Below are 21,130 nucleotides of genomic sequence, written 5' to 3'. Positions count from 1 at the left end.
ATGACTATGAGATGCACTATTTCTTGAATTTTTCTTAGTCCACAGTTAGATAAATGATCATAATAATATTTGTTTTTTTCCTCTTTATCTTTCTACTTATATTTTTCTTATTTATATAAAAATATCAGACATTAAATAATTGGGATATATGATTATATAATCATATTTTCTTGGTCTTGACTTTCAATAAAAAATAGAGAACCTTATATGGAGTAATATTTTAATTCTCATTCCTAATATACAAAGTCTATGACTATGAGTTTTCTTGAATATTTCTTAGTCCACAGTTAGATAAATGATCATAATAATATTTTTTTTTCCTCTTTATCTTTCTACTTATTTTTTTATTTATATAAAAATATCAATGCAAGAATTTTTTTTAATCTCACTATGACAAGAATTTCTTGCTTGGATAAATTGAAGACAAGCTAATATACAAAAATCTAATAAAGCTTACATTTCCTCTTACATTTATATAAATTCTTAATAAAGATATAGTCACAATCGAACTAAAAGATATAATCTATCATGGTAGACGAATAAATAATATTTTTCTTTTGCGACTCATATACAAGCAAGTGATAAATGATGGTTTATCGATGTTGCTATTTATTAGTAAATGATCAATATTTTCATCCATAAAGAGAGCAGCAAAGAGGATGATGCTTTAGCACTAACTTTCTATTTATTATTAGACTACTATTTAATCACTAACTTAATTACATCCATAAGCATGATGCTTAAGCACCATATTCGCTACATATGCTCCAATGGAGTGGGTGGGATGCTCATTGGATACTTTTGATTCTTTAATGAACATAAAATCCATACATGCATATATATATAATCTCATGATATGAAGAAAATACTCTTTGATGTGTCTCAGCTCTTGCAAATTGCACTATCTCGCTTATTGTATTGTCATGTTCGATGAATCCATGACCAATAAGAAGGGCATAATTAGGTACATATTACCTACCTACAAGAAGTTGGGTGCATGATGGATGGTTGGAAAATTCGGATCCATCCATATATCATAAATGTGGTGAAGCCAAAAAACACAATAGTATGTAGTCCAAAGTTGCAACAGAAACAAGCCAAGAAAGTGAATAGTGATATCACACCACCAAGTCAAATGACCTAACATTCATTACCTAATAGCAACCATTTTGAGGGCATTCAGATTATTTTAATTCAGATAATTCAGGACACAGACATCCAAAGCATTGTGTTCTTTGGAAAACAGGTCAAAAAAGCTAAAACAGTGACATCACACCACCACTTACCAAATGCAGCCATTTTGAGTGCATTCATATCATTCCAAATCAATTAATTCAGCTCATAAGTTAATCCAAAAGTGTTGTGGTTTTTTTGGAGTCCACTTGTCAGGCACATAGCTCAAGAAAATGTCATGAAAAAACTAATCATCTTATACTTTTTAGTTGACCTTCATAGTAAATTATTTTATTTTGATCACCTTATGATATAGGATTCAAAAAGTCAACATCAACATTGGGTTAAATTTCAGGTGCACCATACTAAACATTGATTTTGAAATATTTTAAATATGAAAAATTATAAACTCCAATTTAGTCTCACATCTACAACTGACCTCAGCTTAAATCAATGCCATGAGCTACTAATAAGTGCAACCAATTAGGTCTTTTCAAAAGACATGCACCACATTACATGGATAAAACAGGCATCAGATATATTTTGATTTGGTCAAAATCATAGAAATATCAAAATAAATTAAAATCTTGCTATCTAGAAATAACCACACTCCTAAAACTTGCATAAACTCAAATGCAACTATCAGCAATTTAGCACTGGAACTCAAAAGAAGTCCACTGACCTCAGTGGAGTGTAACACACTTTTCATTGGTGATCATGTTGAGCATAATGTGGAGCTGCTGATAACTTGTACCTTGTCTTTTGCTCTAGAGAACTGAACAGAAGCATTGGAAGATGACTCCATGAGATTGTAGTTTTCTTCTGTAGGGGCATCACATTTTCAAGTCCTGTAATGGACTTGGAAACAAAGGACAAGATAACCACATTTCGACATTTTATATTAATGCTCACATTACACTGAAGTGATTAGTTTTCCCAAACAAAATCCATCACACTATGCTACCACCAACATCTAGGCTACTCCATCTTGCTATGCTTTTGTTTTGCCTTTTCCTGCCATCACTGGTCTTGCTTCCAGAAGCAGATCCGCCATGGGCTTCAGTCAATGCACCAGTTTCTATTGCCTCCAGATACAAAGACTTCACCAAACTTTTAAACCGTCGTCGGAAACTTGGAATTCTAGACATGTTTGTTACAATCCCTTGCAACCTGCACACATAATACATCTTGAAGAAAAAAGTGCCTTCATAGGCTAATATCAGTTTAGCAGACTACTGAAATTAAGAAGTCAATATATCAAGTAAATAGTTTGTCTTTGGGCAATTCATAAATGATCATGCATAATTGGCTATCACATGAGTCTTGGTCACTACATAATTTAGACGATAAGTGTGGTGTCTCAGTAGTGCCTAGCTTCTTATGCAACATTTTATCCAGTCTTAAGCTTGTGCACATATGTTCTAACAATCTCGTTCACTAGCGTAACATATGGAACTCAAAAGTAAATGAAGGTGAACCTCACAATACATAGTGAGACTTGATCATAGGACTCTCATAATAACATCACAAAGTTTATATTCCAAGGCTTATTCAGTTATATGCACAACCGTATACATTTTGTACCAAACAAAAATCTTCTCAAATTATCCACTTGTGATCCAAATTTTCATCCAGAAATTGCAATCAAACTTTAAAAAAACCTCAAATGTTTATTAACAAATAATTAGACTACGAGTCATAATCGTTTAGAAAATCTTCCCTTCAAATAGGTTTTCTTTCATTACTTGCATCACTTGCCAACGTTAAAACATCTTCTTTGGAAATTATCTCATTTTCTCATCTGAATGATTTTTGTTCTCTCTTTTTTTCTCTTCCTACTTGTAGATGCATTTTATAGGAGCTACAACCAACAGTTGGTTTACTAGTTCCAGAGGGCAAGAATTGCTATAAGATCTGTAGGAGACAATGGACAACTGATATCAGGATCACTATGTTTTGAGTGATTAGGATGCAAGAAATGTCAAGACTTTCAAATAGATTAAACAAAATTTATCTTCTTCCCTCTCTCTAATCTTTTGTAATCCGGTAGGCACTGAACTATTAAAAACTTAATGTTAAGAGGAAAATCTATAGACTTACAACAGACTCTGCCACAGGAGTTCAAACAATCTCTAGTTGTCATCAGAAATAAAAGTAGATGGCACACCTGAGTGTGCATCTGATGCATTGTCTCAAACTTTTCGAGATTGAAATTATCCAGAGTGATAGTGGACATACCTTCTAAATATTGCTTGCAATTGAGCCTTTCGTATGTTGTCATCTGATGGAAATCCTTCTCCATCCCAGTCCTCGGGTTTCTCAGTTTTGCTGGTCAGTATCAGCTTCCTTAAGCAGGCTTCTTCATTCTCATCCAGCTGTAGTCTTCTTATCTGGTCCTTCATGATCAGAAGCGGTCCAAGAATCCAATCCAATACTTTATCATTTGGCCAGTTAAAATTACTAACTTCCACTTCATCAGCTGAAGAATTCAAAGTTCAAACAGATATCAGTCAGATGGTCTGTACCCTGCACTCACAGCTAGTGGAGAATCTTTAATATGCAAGCCGAATGCCATACATATAAGTAATCCATACGAGTCAGACTTTGCAGACCGTAGCAGACATTGCAGAATACACCATGAAGGCAATTTTATGCTTAATTTCTTGCATTTTCCTTTGACAATACATTCTTCGATGTCTGCAACTGTGATGAGACCCTCACCAAGTAGTATCCTTCCATTTATCTCACAAGATCTGAAGAGCCAGTCCCATATCTATAAGAAAGAAATATCTTAGATGAGAGCAGATGACACATATATACTTTTACTGTTATAAGTATATGCATATATCTGATGAAAGAGAATTTCTGACTTGAATGGGCTTCAGCTGTTGTATTGCCCTTTTCATCGTCCTTGATCGTTCCGAAGACAACTTTGTTCTATTCAAGCCAGATAGAACTTTCCCATTTTTGGTCTTGTTCTGCTCAACCTCATTTTTCTGCTCACGATGCTCTTGATCAACTTGAGATTTCCGGTACCTGGGCCTGGCTGTCAGTGAGCATTAACTTTCAGAATCTTTGAAGTCTTCAAATAACGATCAGAGCATTAGTTATCTCATCAAACATTTGTACTAGCCCCACGAGTTGGTTAATTACATAGATCTCGTGCTCCAAGGAACATATATTACAAAAAATGCCTTCAATTAGCAATCAGAGCATTAGTTATCTCATCAAACATTTGTACTAGCCCCACAAGTTGGTTAATTACATAGATCTTGTGCTCTAAGGAACATATGTTACAAAAAAGGAAATATTTATGAGTAAAAACTCGATCTGATACCTTGGCAACCAAGATCCTTCTCTCAGATAAAGTAGGTCATTAGTGTACTCATCAAAAATTGAGATCACAGCTACAATATATGCAAGACCCATGCGAAGAGAGTCCTCCTACAAATGTAAACAAGTCAAGGATTCTGGAAGCCGAAAGTGAACAGAAATCATTTGTCACAAATCTTAATTTGTTAATAACTTAACAACACATACCTGATGAACGACCACACCACCATAAAGTCCTAGAAGGAAGCTGCACAGGAATGCAGAGACTAGTGCCCCGATAACAGCCAATGGCCACAACAGGATAGCTAAGCCAGCAAAGGGTACACAAACGGTCTCTAAAAAGGGTCCTTCCCTTCCGATTAAGTCATGAAATAGGCGGTGCCAACCCTTCAGTAGCAAGTAGGGGCTCTTGCATAGTGCCACAATACTTATCATGGGCACATCCAATAGGACACCAAGCAGACAAACCAGCAAACAACTTGGTAGCTTTGTCAACCTAGCAGTAAAAGATAAAATAAAATAAAATATGGGTCTATGAAAATTCATAAGAATTGCATTTCTCAGCATAAGAATTTACAGCAACTCCATAAGATTCTTCTACATACTTTTTTTTTGTTTTAAAATGCAATGAGAATTTGGGGGGAAAAAACCCATATATAGATTTAAAATACATACATATATATATATATATATATATATAATCTACCACTTGGATGATTTTTGTAGCTCACAGCTTAAAGAAACATCATCTGAGTTCAGAAACTTGACTAAATTTGAGTGAATTTTACTGTTTGAAGTATCAAAATTTTAAATTTGGTTTGTATAGGATCCAAATTAAGTTTAAAAATTGTAATACATTCTGGTAATGTAAAACAAAAATTTTGACATTTTGTAGCAGTTGCAGGGTTAGTAACTCATACTTGACATCCATTGGTGTTTCACCAACTGCGACTTTCTCACAAAGGTCATCCATATATGAGAAGTATGAGTGGAAGCAAAAGTCCGTGAAGTCCACGACCAGTGTGCAAGCTCCCTTGATCGTGTCCACGCATCCACCCTGTCAAGGCATCATGAACTGTTTAGACATATTGCTGCTGACACAGCATATTTCCAATGACGAGACATAATGTCTACATGTTTATTTTCAAGTGGCAGGACAGTGTTGTTTCTCCAGACAGCAGATGCCATGTTTATCCATTCTTCAATTGTCTCTTCTCAAATTTATCGAATGTGATAGAAGAAATGGAATTACAAAAATATGCTATTTCATACCACATATGTTCTGTTTTACTGTGGATTGACAACAAGACGTGTGGTGCTTCCTGCAATACTTACAGAAAAGCAGTGATAAAGCTTGTCAACGAAGCCCTCTCCAACAGCCTCAAAGGTTGCAATTAAAGGAGCAAAGAAGCCATAACCTATCGCCACCACAAGACTGCCCAGAATACCTAAAATTGGCCACAGAATCAATGGCAGAGGCAGCATGACCAACAAGAATGTTTTGAGAACCAGCCCAAGCCTCTTAGTCCTGCAATTGTAGACAATGGACAAAGAACAATTTACAGTAATTAACAACCCCCATAAAAAATGTCATTGTTGTGTATATCCTGCAATTTTTTTGGGGGAAGGAAAATTCCTTCTGGCATATTTATCTCTGTTTGAAGAAAACATTACCAAGCATATTAGTTGATCACTGATACAAGAATCATAAACCTAGTCTTTGTTCTACTAGCCTAATTGGTTTATGATGCTAATTCCCAAAATATAAAGAGATAAGATGATGTACTTCATCACGCAGTAATAAGTCCAGATGAAATGTGCTGGCCACATGCCGATGACCACAGAAGAATTCCCGACAAGAACTACAACAGTCACGACAGGGCCGACCGCAGCTGCTGCAAGAACGTTTCAATCATTCAATGACGAATAATTTCAGCAGAATTGACATTCTCATTGAGTGTAGTCCTCTCACTCTCTCTCTCTCTCTCTCTGCAATTCTGATGCAACGTTTTACCATCTACAGATGGTTATGCATTGTGCCATCACATGTAATCAGAAGAAACATAATCTATAGGATGATGTTGTGCTTTTCTCTTAATTTATATACCTTGCATTTCCATATAATATTATTTTACCTAAATGATGGTTGTCTCTTCCAATCATCTCCATCAACCGCCTAAACTAATCATACCAAACTACATATCAACCTATGCTTTGTTGCCAATATGCTTCAACTATTGATGTTTCATGCGATGATGAACGCATCTACACCATGAGATGATGATCCCAAGTAACCACGGGACGACGTTATGTGCGCACCTTTGACGACGCCAAGAGCCAGGAGTAAGAAGAAGAAAGGGAGGAAGGAGATGAAGCTCCAGAGGGTAGCCATGATGCCCCTGGGAACCTCCATCTCGGCCTTACTGATGCGGCGGCCGCTTTCTCCAGGTCACGGAAGGAAGCCGAGACGGTGAAAGATGACGACGATGAGGGTAGACGGCGGAGAGAGAGAGAGAGAGAGATCGAGAGCGTTGGGAAGGCAACGTGGCTCGTCGCGGAGACGTGTCCAAAAGCGGGAGCGGATTCCCTTTGAAGTTGCTTTAGGGGTTGGGGATCGATTTGGGCGGCACACGTCGCGGTGTCCGTCGTGTGGCACCTCCGCTTCTACTTTGCTCTTGCGTTAATTATGTGCTGCTGTTCTCGTGAGGGTGTATGGTGGGTGGGATTGTGGGATTGCTGTCTCGTTATAATTAACAGCCACCATATATACAAACATAATTTCAATTAGGTTTCACAATACAAAATCCTTTTAGATTTGTTTTATGCTACTCTTTTTGAATATTTGACAAAGGATAGCCCCTTCATTCATTATCTATCATAATTCTTGAAACACCTTCATTAGAATGAATCACTCAAATTCCTAGTGTATAAGATTTACATTATCAATTATATTATTTTGTAATAAATATAAAATTTTTTATACCTCCATCAAAATTTCAAATAGGCATCTTTACTGGTTTAGGTGTTTTTCGAATATTCTATAATATTTTGAATATCTTCACAAAATACTATATATATATATATATATATATATATATATATATATATATATATATATATATATATATATATATATATATATATATATATATTACATGTCTTTAAAGTCACAATGACGTTCGGGGGTTGATGAGGGTAATAATGACGATAAGACTCGGGTTGACATCAGTTGTCCCAGATGACGCCTCGGTTGACCTGACACCACCTGGTCAAACGGATCAAAACGTCGACCGAGGCACATTAAATATCCTGCTCAGGCTCGGTCCTTCACGCCATGCCAACACTAGTGTCAGACGCTACCAGGAGTACGAGCCTGCCCCCTACAAGTGGGCACATCAGGAAATAGTAAGCTTCCCTATAAATACCCTCACATTCTAAACGGGAAAGAGAGGAGGAGAAAGAAAAAGAAAGACGCCCCTAACAACTATCATCCGACTTGATCGTCAGAGGGGTCGGGCCGAGCACCTCGACCCGACCTTTGTGCAGGTGCGAAACTGAAGGTCCCCATCGCCGGACGCGAAGACGAGGAGTTCCTACCCGGAGGCTACGACGACCCTGTCCCGACCATCGCATCCGAGCACCTCGACAGGCTCGAAGACTGTCTCGAGAAGATCCCCCGTCATCCGGGCCCGAACCGAGCCGCGTCGGCCTCGAGGCCACGACTCAAAGTTATTTCCCACAACTGGGGTATACTTGGATAATAAAAGAAATACCATTCCCTAAACAATCCCAACTAAAAACATGAGAAAGATCAACTATCAAATAAGAACTACTTAGCAAGTAAAATTGGTGCAACAGTAAAGCCCAATTGCCACGAACACAGCCGGTTCTGGATTCCCAACATTCATTAATCATACTATTTCAACCTGGTTAACTTCCACGAACGAACAAGAACTCACACCACAGGCACATTTTGTCGAGCACCTGGTGGATGCTCCGACCAAAACATGGCGGCTGCATCAGTTTCTCATGCACGACTCATTATAGCACACCGTCTCAATTGGCTGGAAGATCAAATGGAGCAGTCCCTGTTTCCATATACAAGGGCTGACCTGAATCCTCCACGGCAGAGAAGAGGTGTGGATCTCAAATCTAGACCCAATTACAGTATATTGGGGGTAGATTTGGGTCGAAAATAAGTGAAAGATACAGCCCATGTATAGACGCTAGAACCAACATGATTAACAATTAAGTTCCAAGAGGGATCTGTTTCATTGCTCAATATCTTAACCAGAATAATATTCTACAAGTATGTTTGACCAAATCATTTGCTTCCCTCAGCCATGCACCAGTATGCCACCGATCATAAAACCTAGAGGAAAAGTCTAACTCATGTTTAATTAATAATTGAAAAGATAGATTGTGTGAAGGAACATCCAAACAAAAGATGAGGTGAACTGTCATCATTCGAACCACATAGATAACAGGTCGCAACCTTCCTAATACATAGATTAACCAGATACTGAGAAGTAGGCAATCTACCATGCAAAAGTTTCCAACAGAAGAAGATTGTATGGGGAAAACAAGAATTTTCCAAAGATTAGACCACACAATGGGATGAATATGATCAGTAGCATACCGCGAAGCTAAAAAGCCATATGCAGCCTTGGTTCATGATTACCCCTTGGATTCAGGCGTCCGAACCCACTTGTCATCAGAGGAAAAACTCGACAAATCCAATTTGATCCGAAATCATGCTTGAAACTGTAGAAATTTCACGCAAACATTCCATATTAAGAAAAGTTGGCTTGAAAGAAATCGGCATCTAAAAAAAAATCCAACTATGATCCAAGGCATTAACAAAACGACCATCACCAATAACACAGGAAAATGCAGAACACAAATCCCACATAGCCCGAGTAAATAGATGCTAGAATCAACTTGCATTAGAGCAATGTCCAATCTGCCAATGAGATATTTATCCATATTTATCATAAATCACTTTACACCATATACTGTCAGCTTTGTTTAAGTAATTGTAAACTCTCTTAGCCCGCAAAGCAACAGAAGTGAGATTTATATTTTGGATACCAAGATCGCCCTGATCTTTGGGAGCAGTAACAGTTTCCAAGAAAGCAAATGCAGATTCCTTAAAGAAGAGGCTTTATGCCAAAGGACATTTGTAGACTTCTATTAATGGTTTTCAAAATATGCATAGGCATCCACCGAAAGCATGTGAAAGAAGCCAACACGACAGATTTTATAAGAGTAATGCAGAAACTTTGCATGCCAAGAACTAAGCTTTTTTGAATAGCATGAACACGATCATCAAAAGGTGAAATCGGTAGCAGATGAGGAAAAATCATGATGCCAAGATATTTAAAATAAAATTTATCTTTTTAAATATTCAAAAAAATTACAAATTGAAGTTTTAGTATTTTGATCAATGTCACATGGAAAGAAAATTTCAGATTTAGTATGGTTCAAACACTGGCCTGTAAAAATTTCATAATCCCAAAAATTTTCAATAATAGTTCTGCAAGACTTTTTGTTTGCTCTAAAACACAGAATTATGTCATCGGCATGCATCATGTGAGTAAGCTTATACTTGTGCTTGAAGTCAAAAGGGATAAGCTTTTGTCATCTCGAGTAGCCTTGTCCAATTAATGGGACAACAATTGTGCCACTAAGATATAAAGATAAGGTGAAGGTGGATCACCTTGTCTAATACCTTGAGCATATTTGAAAAAATGGGAAGGAGATCCATTAATCAAACATGCATGCTCAGGAGTAGACACAAGCATAAATTCAGGAAACAAAAACCTCAGGAAAGTTAAAAGCCCTCAACACATTGTCAATGACATTCCATGACAATCTATCATAAACCTTTTCTAAGTCAACTATAATGATGACTAAAGGATTTTTCCCCTTGGTCTTATTTATGGAATGAGCAACTTCTAGGATCATCATAATATTATCCTATAATATTATCCTGGATGCTTGGCAAGAACTAAAGAGAAACAAAAGAGTATTGGGACACGTCATTTATAAGTGAGGATAAAATGTAGGGAAGAACAAAAGAGCTAATTGTGCACTACAACTCCATCTTTTGGCGACACTTGTTTATTAGTTTTAGCTAAATTTATACAATATAGTTGGTTTTACATCAAGTCGAGTGTTGGAAGACAAATATAGCTCAACTTAAGTCTTCATTTGAGAAAAAAAAACAGAAACAAAAACAAAAGGAAGAAAAGAGATACTTGACTGGGAATATAATGATTCTGGTCCTATTCATTTGCTGAGGCACTCAAGAACAAATTAGTGCAGACTCAATTAAATATGATTGAGAGACTGAACATGTCTGGAAAAAAATGCACCATCTAGTTGTCCATTCTGAAGTAATATATCAAGTAATTGCACTCAACAAGCAGGCACAACTGTGACACAGGGCACAGGTGCATTATCTCTGCTGATTTGTCACTTCCTGATTGGATGAGAATGTGGATCCTATATAGTCCAGTTAATTTGTTTATAAGAACATGACAGGATAAAGCAATAAAAGAAACATGGCTATAAGAACAGACGAGCCTGGAGCCATCAAGTAAGTAACAGGCAAGACAAAATAGTTACCTTCAAGTTCCAAGTTCCAAATCCCAGTTGACTATTCTTTCCTTCTGAAGCATTTTCTAAGCTGCAAAATGGAACAGGTCCAACCATGAGCTCCAAGTGTACTGGAAGGTAACAACAACATACTTGAGTTGTTCAATGCCCAGAAATCATGGTTCTCCTACACCAAGTAAGAATCAATCATGAGGTTGGATCACCAAATCTGCATAAATAACAAGTTTGATCTGTCTCGGTGGAAATTATTTGCCAAAAGTCATCAAACTTGAATAAACAAAGTTAGCAAGATATTCATATCTAATAATGCATGAATCTGCCCTTTCAAAAGAAAAGATACCACGAGTATCCAAACTCTAGCTTTGCCCAAACCTGCATCCTGGCTGGCGGCGTAGCCAAGCTTAAGAAACCCAAAAATGAATGGTCAAATTGAATGGTTCAAAGTTTTCTTATTCAAACTAGTATGATATCAGGGATGACATCAGGTGTATAGAACCTGAACTGGCAAGATTAAGAATTGATTAAGATAAAGGAATGAATATGATGATTTGGTCAAGTGTGCTTCTTTAAAATTTCATTTCTATCAAAGTTTCCTGCATGTTAGTGTAATTATAAGATAAATGCTGTAAAAGTTAACCTCATAAATACCCACTAACAAACAACACAGCCTTTGAGACTCAAAAAATACTACTCTGGATGTGCTCTCAACTGCCCCTAAATACAATTCCTCAGAACTACACCTAATAGCAAGAGATACAGGTGCAGAATGATGAATCTGTGTATGGGCAGGAATCAAAATTAATTCACTGGTTCCAAATCTGAATGAAATATCAAGATGCCAAATCTTAATTGAGTCCAAGAAACTTCACAGCAAGAACAAAGCTGGTCAACAAAGAATAATTGAGCCACAATATAACAAAGCAACCACCATATTTATCCATATCATATACACATTATGGTACATAATGATGCAGAACTTTGCAATTTGACCTGGCCACAGACTATGATCAGACTTGTATAAGCATAAAGAAGCCACCATACGTCTCTATATTCTATATATTATAACAGTACACGATTATTCAGAACCTACTTAATCTTTGCAATCTGACAGTTCAACATTCCCCTCAAAAGACATCTTCAAAGAGAGAAGAAGAGAGAAAAATCGAGGAAAATGGCTACTGCTGCTCTACAATTTGCTCTCCAGAAGTTGGACTCCTTGCTCATACGAGAACAACAGTTGCTCGGAGGGGTCAACACCGGCATCAAAGATATCAGGGATGAGCTTGAGAGTCTAAAAATGTTTCTAAGGGAAACTGATGTGAGTGAAGACAGAGATGGAATAAAAGGATGGATGCAACAACTAAGAGAAATAGCATATGACATTGAGGATCTTCTTGAGGAGTACATGATTCACTTTGGCCAACCTCATAAGTATCGACTTTTGGGCTTCCTGAGTAAAGGTATTCACCACCTCAAGCATTTGCGTACTCGACACAGGATAGGTGTTGCAATACAAGACATTAAAGCCCAGGTACATAACATCTCAGAGAGAAGAAATATGTACAATTTCAACTTAAATTCTATTGCATCTAGGGAGAGATTGCATGATCGTCATGTGGCTGCTCTTTTTATTGAGGAAGCTGAACTGGTGGGTATTGACAAACCTAAAGAGGACATCATCAGATGGTTAGTGAAAGGAGAATCCAATCTGAAGGTGATCTCAGTTGTTGGTATGGGTGGCTTGGGGAAGACCACTCTTGTTAGGAAAATCTATGATGATGAAAAAGTTAAAGGATGGTTCAATAGCCATGCTTGGATTACAGTCACACAATCATTCGAAGTTAATGAGCTTCTTAAAAGCATCATAAGCCAGTTCTACGAGGAAAGACATGAGGTACTTCCTGGTAGAATTGAAAATATGGGGGACATTCAGTTAATTGATATACTACGGCAATTCCTACAGGACAAGAGGTATCTAGTTGTGTTAGATGATCTTTGGCATATAAACGCATGGGATGATTTAAAGTATGCACTCCCAAATAATGATTGTGGTAGTAGAATTCTGATCACCACACGAATTGGGGATGTGGGTATCTCATGCCTAGAAACACCTGGTCATGTCTACAAACTTCAACCACTGCCTCCAACAAAAGCTTGGTCTTTATTCTGCAAGAAGGCCTTCCGATCCATTCCTGGCAGAGTTTGCCCACCAGAGTTGCAGGAAATTTCTGAAGACATTGTACGAGTCTGTGAAGGATTACCTCTAGCAATTGTGACAATAGCTGGTCTCTTGTCCAAAAAGGAAGGTGTTTTGGAATGGAGAACAATGCGTGATAATCTTCATGCTGAGTTGGCCAACAATCCTAAACTTGAAACTATCAAGAGAATACTGTTATTGAGTTACAATGATTTACCTTACTTCCTCAAGTCATGTTTCTTGTACTTTAGCATTTTTCCTAAAGAGTGCTCAGTCAAGCGCATCACTCTAATTCGACTATGGATTGCTGAAGGATTCATAGAAAGTGAGAAAGGTGAGACTATGGAGAGGGTTGCAGTGGAATATCTTAATGACCTTATTGACAGAAGCATGATTCAAGTGGCGGAGCATTATGACTATGGAAGAGTCCGAAGTTGCCGGGTTCACGATCTTATCCATGATCTTATTGTTCTAAAGTCAAAGGAGGAGAATTTTAGCACAGCTCTGATCAGACAGAACAGAGAGATTCAGGGAAGAATTCTGGGAAGAATTCGACGTTTATCCACACATGACACTGGTGAGCATCTATTACAAACTATAGACTTGTCCCACCTACGTGCTTTTTTTGTGTTTGGAGAAAATGGCTTTTCTATCTCTTCTATGGGCAACCTTTTTAACAGACTGAAATTATTGAAAATCTTGGATTTGGAGGGTGCACCAATTGATAGCTTTCCTGTGGAATTTGGAAAACTACCCCATTTGAGGTACTTGAGCTTCAGAAATACAAGGATTAACAAACTCTCAAAGTCTCTTGGAAGGCTTAATAACCTTGAAACCTTAGATCTGAAAGGTACTTATGTCACTGAATTACCAAAAACTATCATAAATCTCCAGAGACTGCGCCACATTCTTGCTTACCACTATTATACTGGTAATCACCCACCTTTCTACCATGCAGACGGTGTGAAGTTGCCCCAAGGAATAGGTAGATTAAGAGAACTACAGAAGCTCACATACTTAGAGACAGATCAAGACAGTGGCATAGTTCGTGAGCTAGGAAACCTAACCCAACTAAAGAGGTTGGGCATAGTGAAACTAAGAAGAGAAGATGGACCAGGCCTTTGTACATCCATTGAGAAGATGGAACTGCTTCGATCGTTTTCAGTGACATCTATTGGCATGGATGAGTTTCTCAATCTGCAATCTTTGAAATCCCCCCCACCACTTCTTCAACGTCTATATTTGCGAGGACCCTTGGAGACTTTACCAAATTGGATTTCCTCACTAAAGTACCTTGTTAGGATGCGGCTTAGGTGGTCCAGATTGAAAGAGAACTCGCTTGGAATTCTTGAAGCTCTTCCAAATCTAATTGAACTCACACTAATCCATGCATACGATGGTCTCAAGTTAGTTTGTCAGAAAGGAGGGTTTCAAAAGCTTAAGATATTGGATTTAGAACGGCTGAACAACCTGAACTATGTTATTGTGGATGGTGCAATGCCAAACCTGCAAAAGATGTACATCAGATCATGTATGCAGTTAAAAATGGTTCCTACAGGGATTGAGCAACTAATAAATCTCAAGGAACTTCATTTATTTGATATGCCTGAGGTGTTTGTGCAAAGGTTACGGAGGCTTGGAGGGATGGATCATCAGAAAGTTAGTCACATTCCAATTATAAGATCTTATGATAATGAAAACCGCATGTATGAAGAAATTTAGAACTTGACAGCCAGCACGATAGGAGGAACTCAAGTGATCATTCGGTGAGTGCCCATGTCTTCTCTTCCACTAAGCTCAGCTTTTAAAAATAATTATTTATGCTATTTTAGTTTTCCTTTTTTCTTGAAACATATTATAAGTTCTCTATAGCCACCTAATTAATGTTGTCTTGCCAAATGTGGTCTATAAATTTATCTGGTCATTTATAAAATATTTGTAAGGTCCTTTGGTAAATTTCAGTATCTTTTGTGAATATGTAGTCTAAATCAACTCAGATCAACTTTATTTAGAAATACATAATAACCAAGAATGAGCAAAAATAATTTTGTACAAAATTTTCAAAATAACAAGAAAAATAGACATGAAGAACATAAATAATTTAAACAATAACCAAGAAATTTTGTGGATCAACTATTAACCTGAAAAATCCTTATGAATATCAGGTGCTTTTAGCAAAGATATCTTGTAAAAACATTTCAAAATCACAAGAAAAATAGACATGAAGAAAATAAGTAATTTATTTAACCAATAATAACCAAGAAATTCTGTGGATCAATTATTAACCTGAAAAATCCTAATGACTGTCAGGTGATCTTAGCAATAGTAATAAATATTTTCCCTCATGAATGAATAGGGAGAGAGAGTTTTTTAACACAAATTCAACCTAATATCACTATTGGTCCCTGTGCAGTCTTGAGAGTAAATTTATTTTATGTACAAAATATTTAGTCAATTTTGTCCTTGTATCATTACTTCCGCCATTGCAAGTCCTTTCAGCTACAATTTGTCCCTACATGGTTGGCATCATCCTTCCAACAAATTTAAGATAGTATGATGCTTCATTTTCCTAGTCATTTAATATCTAGCCTAGGGATTTGTGAAGAACGATGATGTGACCTTTTTTGACAGTCACATATGCTAGCTTACCGAAAATGTCATCGCTTTGTTTAGATGATGTAACCTCTTTCACCAGTGTCATGGGTTACTGAACATGTTATCAATTTATGCCATGTTACCGATGACTCAAGTTGCCAGGTTAGACTAGTGACAATTAATACAAATAGAGGTCATATTATTTTGAAGGCTTTCAGTTTGAACTTTGAACCCATAGAATCCATCAGCCACATAGGCAAAACTAATGGCCCAACCACCCAGGACTAGAAGTGTAAAAAATTAACAATTTGGATACTAAATTGACTATCAAGTTATCGTTCAAGGACAATAAAATGCTATTTTACTCCAAGAACTATTAGGTGTAAATCAACCGAGGAACATATATTTAAAGAAGATTAAAAGTGTGTCGATTGGATGAGGTAAGTTGAAAATCTCTGAAGAATTTTTAGAAACTATAAAAAGGAACTCATTGTCCTTTATTTGACTAATGGTGTTGCCTTAGTATGGCTCAATGACAAAAAAGGATCAATATAGTTGATCCCAAGTTGCCCAAGCTAAAAGGCTTATTTTCTCTTATAGTTGATTATATGTGAGTCACTTTGAAAACTCATGCTCCTACCAATATGGTTAATTTCCTTTCTTTATAAATAACTCTAGCATCCATAAGATGTGAATTGGTCCAATTCATTTACAGTTACAATTATGACATATCAAAATTAATTGAATGTGTAGGTTAACCTATTTAGTAATTTGCTCTGTTATAATTTCATCTCTTTTACGTATTATAAGACATTTGATGGTGTTTGACAAACTAATAAAGTAAAGGCTCTTTAAAAACCAAATTTGACATCAATATACATCATTTAAGATGATGGTAATTATCATAACCTAATTTTGAGAACCTAAATGAATATTTAATTTATTGAAAAGGAAACATCAAAAAACTAATATATGCACTTTTACAAAATCTCATACTCATTTTCTCAACAAATATGAAAAAAGCATTGAAGAATAATAAGAATTAAGATATGTACAATTGGAAATGCAGATATTCCATGTTATTCTCTCTGTGATGGAATACAAACCATAGAATATGTGGAGCATGGTGGATTGATCTCCAACTTTTGATGTAAAAAACCAAAATATAGTGCTTTCACTAAGAGGGTTTCTAATTTACCAGCACTAGTAGAGATGCAAGAATCCTGAAGTTGGTGTAGGTATATATGACTTTGGACACGTGCAGTTAGAGAAAGTGGCAACATTTACAAATGTAAGACTGGGAAGTGCCTTAGACATACGTAGTATGAGTGTGATACAAGGAAGCTCGCTTAGCCTTATTTGATATGTCACATGTGGGAAGTATGGTATGGACTTTTTGCATCATGATATGCACTGAATCCCTTAATTTGCTTAGTATCTTAGCTTAGAATGTTTTGGCCTTCCTAAATTATCAGTTCAATTATATCAAAAATGATAATAATAAAAGCTCAAATTTTTGGTAACATTGTTATATTGTTCTGTCTTGAATGGATCGACTTTCTTTGATAACAAAAATATGCATCAAGACCAAAAAGCTTTTGGATTACTTTTTTGTAAGATCTTGTAGTGCTAGTTTAGTCCGAATTCTTCATGGATATAGCACAAGATAGATGGAATCAAAATTCCAAATATTAGGATTTATATTTGCTACACATTTAAGCTTCCAAATCATGCTTCTATGGCTCGAATCAAATATTTAAGACTCATGCAAGGTCTCGTTAAGAAACCAGTTTGATATGGTAGAAAAAGGCACGGTTATCATAGCACATATCCTTCTACCAAAAATCCATGATATAATAAACCTTGTCATAATCTTGGATGCACATTTATGCTTCCTAGTTATTCTTGTCTTAGTTCAACAAATATATCAAATGAGTTCTATCTTTTAACTGTACTATTATTCCAGGATTGCACAAAAAGGTATTTAAGGAATTTTCTGTACAGATCTGACAATCTTCTGCCTTTAGCTGTGCATCACAACAAAGATATTTCTTGAAAATCATGTCTGAGAACCATTGAGGTTATTGTTCGTCTTTTATTTGGATGCTATTCTCTCAGATACAATACTTGGTTTTCTATTGCACCGTAATACCTTCAAGATATTCTCGTTATCCAAAACATTGCTGTGGCATGTATTAATTCTGTAACAAATTTGGCATGACTACTTCCATCAATGACATACTTGCTCGAAGGTAAGACTTGCAAGCACAAATCATATTCAACAATGGAGTTATCTATGCTGGAGATTGTAAAAGTAAATCTAGCATATAAATGTTTGGATTTGTATTGATACTCTCTGAATATCTTGAATTTTAGTCATGTGGCTGACTATTTCATCCAAAACAGATGTGACATAGGCATAACAAATCCCAAAAAAGACCTGCCGTCTGGTTCAGTTTTATATGAGATTCAGAATAAGGTTTCATAGATTCTGCAGGTTTTGCCTAATTAGATTTACTTTTCATTGGTTTTGATTGATTTCATTCAGCTTCGGTCGGACAGACTCAGACTGATAAACCCACTCAACTCAAAAGGTTAGTTCACCAAAAGTTTTATATGTATTAAACACATTCCACCAGTTTTTTCCACTAATGTGACTCCAATTTGCAGATTCCTTCCTAAATAACCTCAAAACAGCCATGTTGATAGATTTAGCTCATAACCTACAAAGATTTAAGGTTAAGTCTAGCCTGTGAATGATACATTTACTCTGACAAAATGCTGAACATAAGTGATGTAGTGCAGGTATACAAGATTTAGGTGGACTTGACTCAATATATGAGTTGTTCTAGACTGATAACTAATATAACAATCTCTAATTCAACATATCAGTCAGCACACAACACAACCATTCAAGTAACCCACCTTGTCACTAGCATGTTTAGTGAGTCTTGTCTATTCAGTAAAAAGGACTGGAGAGTAACAATGAAGAAAGCCTCCAAAATGCATAATTGATATTAATAGCATTTCATCAAGTGAGTTTTAGCCCAGCGGTTGGTGCACCTCTTCACTAGAAGAGGCTCTAACAACAAACAAAAGCGTGAAGTACAACATGGCTACATGAGATTTGATGGAATCTCGAACATTATGGATGATAAAGTTTTATCTTAATATGAAATGCATACTCACACACAGGGATCCTCTTTACGTTAACCCATGAATTTGTCCCAAATTTTCCCAGTAACTTACAGGTGAGGAATAAATGTTTGGTATGCTCAAAGACATCTTGACAGAATACGAAGCTAGAATTATCTACACTCTTATTTTCGTATGGTAAGTAATATTTCCTCTCTTCACTAAGTATATCTTAATTAGTAATATTTGAGCACATTCAGCAGTTTTTGGTTTATCAAGGGTGCTCTAAATTTAAATTAAAAATTTATTCCCATTAAAGTGTTGAAAATATAAGTGCAAATACAAGAAAGTTTGCTTAATATGATATATGTCCTTGCATTAACCATGAACCAGAACTCAATAACAAATTCCTGCGTACCTCAGCCTACTTTGGAGAAGAAATCCACTCATCGACACTGCCTGAACAAAGCCATTAAGAACAGTGCTGCGAAGTCCAGCCCATGACTCAGCTATAATTTCGATTGTTCTGCTACACAGACTAAAAAGAATCACAACTAGTTCTGAAATTCTCAGCTTCACAGCATTCTTTCATCCCGCTGTTTCAAGTCACAACTCCAATTCCTTTACTGGATTCCCACTTACTTCAGCCACATTTTGTCGAGCATCTGACCTTCACGTCAAGGCCGAAGACCAAATCTGACTGCCGCATCAGAACCTAAGCGGCCTACGAGGCAAGAACCCGTTTCGTAACCATATCATCTCACGCAGGACTTGTCATGGAGCATCGCCCCAATTGGCTGGGAGATCAAAAGAAGAGGTGTCTGTTTCCTTTAGCCATGATCTGAACACGTTCTTCCGCACAATCGGAGTATGATGAGATCTCATGGGCCTGTCAATTAGGCCCATTTAGAAAAGTATTGGGCTTAAAACCTCATTTCTAACCTCAACACCTTCGGCCCAATTAATACGTTAAGACGGTTGAGAAGTGTCAATTATATACACAAATATATGTTTCTATAGATGTATGAAGGTAATTAAAAAAAATATTTGTATTTATAAATAATAGATAGAGGATAAATTGAGAGGGTAACATTTAAGATGATTTTGATAATATCTTAAAAAATTATGAGATAATTAATATTAGTACAATGAGAAACAGTAAGGTTAAATGAGAGGGAGCCTAAGAAAAATTTTACTAAATGCTATATATATATATATATATATATATATATATATATATATATATATCTTCTCTTTTTAGAGAACCTCCCAATAGGATTCCAACTCGAGTTAATCAATTTCTTACGTTAATGGTTGAAAAATATTAAGCAATATTTTTTTTATTTTTTGTCAAAAATTGAGAAAATTAAACTGTGGGGGAGATAGCAAGGGACCGAAACCAAACTTATTAATGGGTTGGAACAACAAAATTAGTATCGTATGTGATTGATTTGATGATCGCCAAACTTTTATTTGAAGTTTGTCTTACTCCAACTCGGACTCGTATGGAGTTGGATTTGAAATGTCGGTTTGTGTTGACTTGACCAGCTCCAAGTCAATGTAGAGCGATTTATCTCTCTCTCTCTCTCTCTCTATCTATCTCCTTTGTTAGTGTTTATTTAAGATTTTGAGATTAATGATTGCCTAATAAAAAAAATCTTTATTTCGCTCTTTCTTTAATTGATTTTGATTATTCATATCGTTAAAATGATCGAGTCAACGATTCGGATCCAATCAGGATGGATCAACCTCAAAGCTAGTCACAAAATATTGAAGAGATGAGAGATTGGATGGATGTTTCGGTAAAAATTATATTGTGATGTATCAGATAAAAACCCTTCTGATATTTAAAGAATACTTAAGAGAATAAAAAATTTTAAAAATAGAAAGAGCATGATCCTTCAATTCTTCTATGTGCATTATTTGCTTCAAAGAGAGGACATCATTCATATCTCACATCCTCAAAGCAACTTTTCTCTCTTCTTTCTCAGTATAGTCTTCCAATGCTTAGCCACATGCTACATTCCAACATTTCCTTACTTGGATTTCCTATATTCTCTTCTCACATGCTTGTAT

At 36.3% G+C, this 21,130-nt stretch overlaps 2 protein-coding genes across 7 annotated transcripts; one reads left to right on the top strand and one right to left on the bottom strand.

The window, feature by feature from the left end:
* Positions 1 to 2,051: 2,051 nt before the first annotated feature.
* Positions 2,052 to 19,904, bottom strand: LOC135585496 (uncharacterized membrane protein At3g27390-like). Of its 5 annotated transcripts, none has more exons than XM_065122357.1 (11): positions 19,473 to 19,904; positions 11,137 to 11,335; positions 9,146 to 9,270; positions 5,842 to 6,034; positions 5,427 to 5,563; positions 4,714 to 5,002; positions 4,511 to 4,617; positions 4,044 to 4,215; positions 3,751 to 3,946; positions 3,412 to 3,652; positions 2,052 to 2,343 (listed from the first exon to the last, which is right to left on the bottom strand). In XM_065122357.1, exons 4-11 carry the CDS (start codon positions 5,989 to 5,991, stop codon positions 2,124 to 2,126), a joined length of 1,512 nt encoding a protein of 503 aa, XP_064978429.1. In that variant the 5' UTR covers positions 5,992 to 6,034; positions 9,146 to 9,270; positions 11,137 to 11,335; positions 19,473 to 19,904; the 3' UTR covers positions 2,052 to 2,123. The 5 variants fall into 5 exon arrangements, with proteins under 5 accessions (XP_064978429.1, XP_064978428.1, XP_064978430.1 ...); XM_065122356.1 differs by having other exon boundaries at positions 11,137 to 11,293; XM_065122358.1 differs by having other exon boundaries at positions 11,137 to 11,197.
* LOC103996243 (disease resistance protein RPM1) lies at positions 12,197 to 18,319 on the top strand. Of its 2 annotated transcripts, none has more exons than XM_009417123.3 (2): positions 12,197 to 15,090; positions 17,924 to 18,319. In XM_009417123.3, exon 1 carries the CDS (start codon positions 12,299 to 12,301, stop codon positions 15,044 to 15,046), a length of 2,748 nt encoding a protein of 915 aa, XP_009415398.2. In that variant the 5' UTR covers positions 12,197 to 12,298; the 3' UTR covers positions 15,047 to 15,090; positions 17,924 to 18,319. The 2 variants fall into 2 exon arrangements, with proteins under 2 accessions (XP_009415398.2, XP_009415397.2); XM_009417122.3 differs by having other exon boundaries at positions 12,198 to 15,090; positions 17,886 to 18,318.
* Positions 19,905 to 21,130: the final 1,226 nt, after the last annotated feature.

Source organism: Musa acuminata, chromosome BXJ2-8, assembly GCF_036884655.1.
Source record: "Musa acuminata AAA Group cultivar baxijiao chromosome BXJ2-8, Cavendish_Baxijiao_AAA, whole genome shotgun sequence".
NCBI classification, from domain to species: Eukaryota; Viridiplantae; Streptophyta; class Magnoliopsida; order Zingiberales; family Musaceae; genus Musa; species Musa acuminata.
This window is presented reverse-complemented; position numbering and strand designations above follow the sequence as displayed.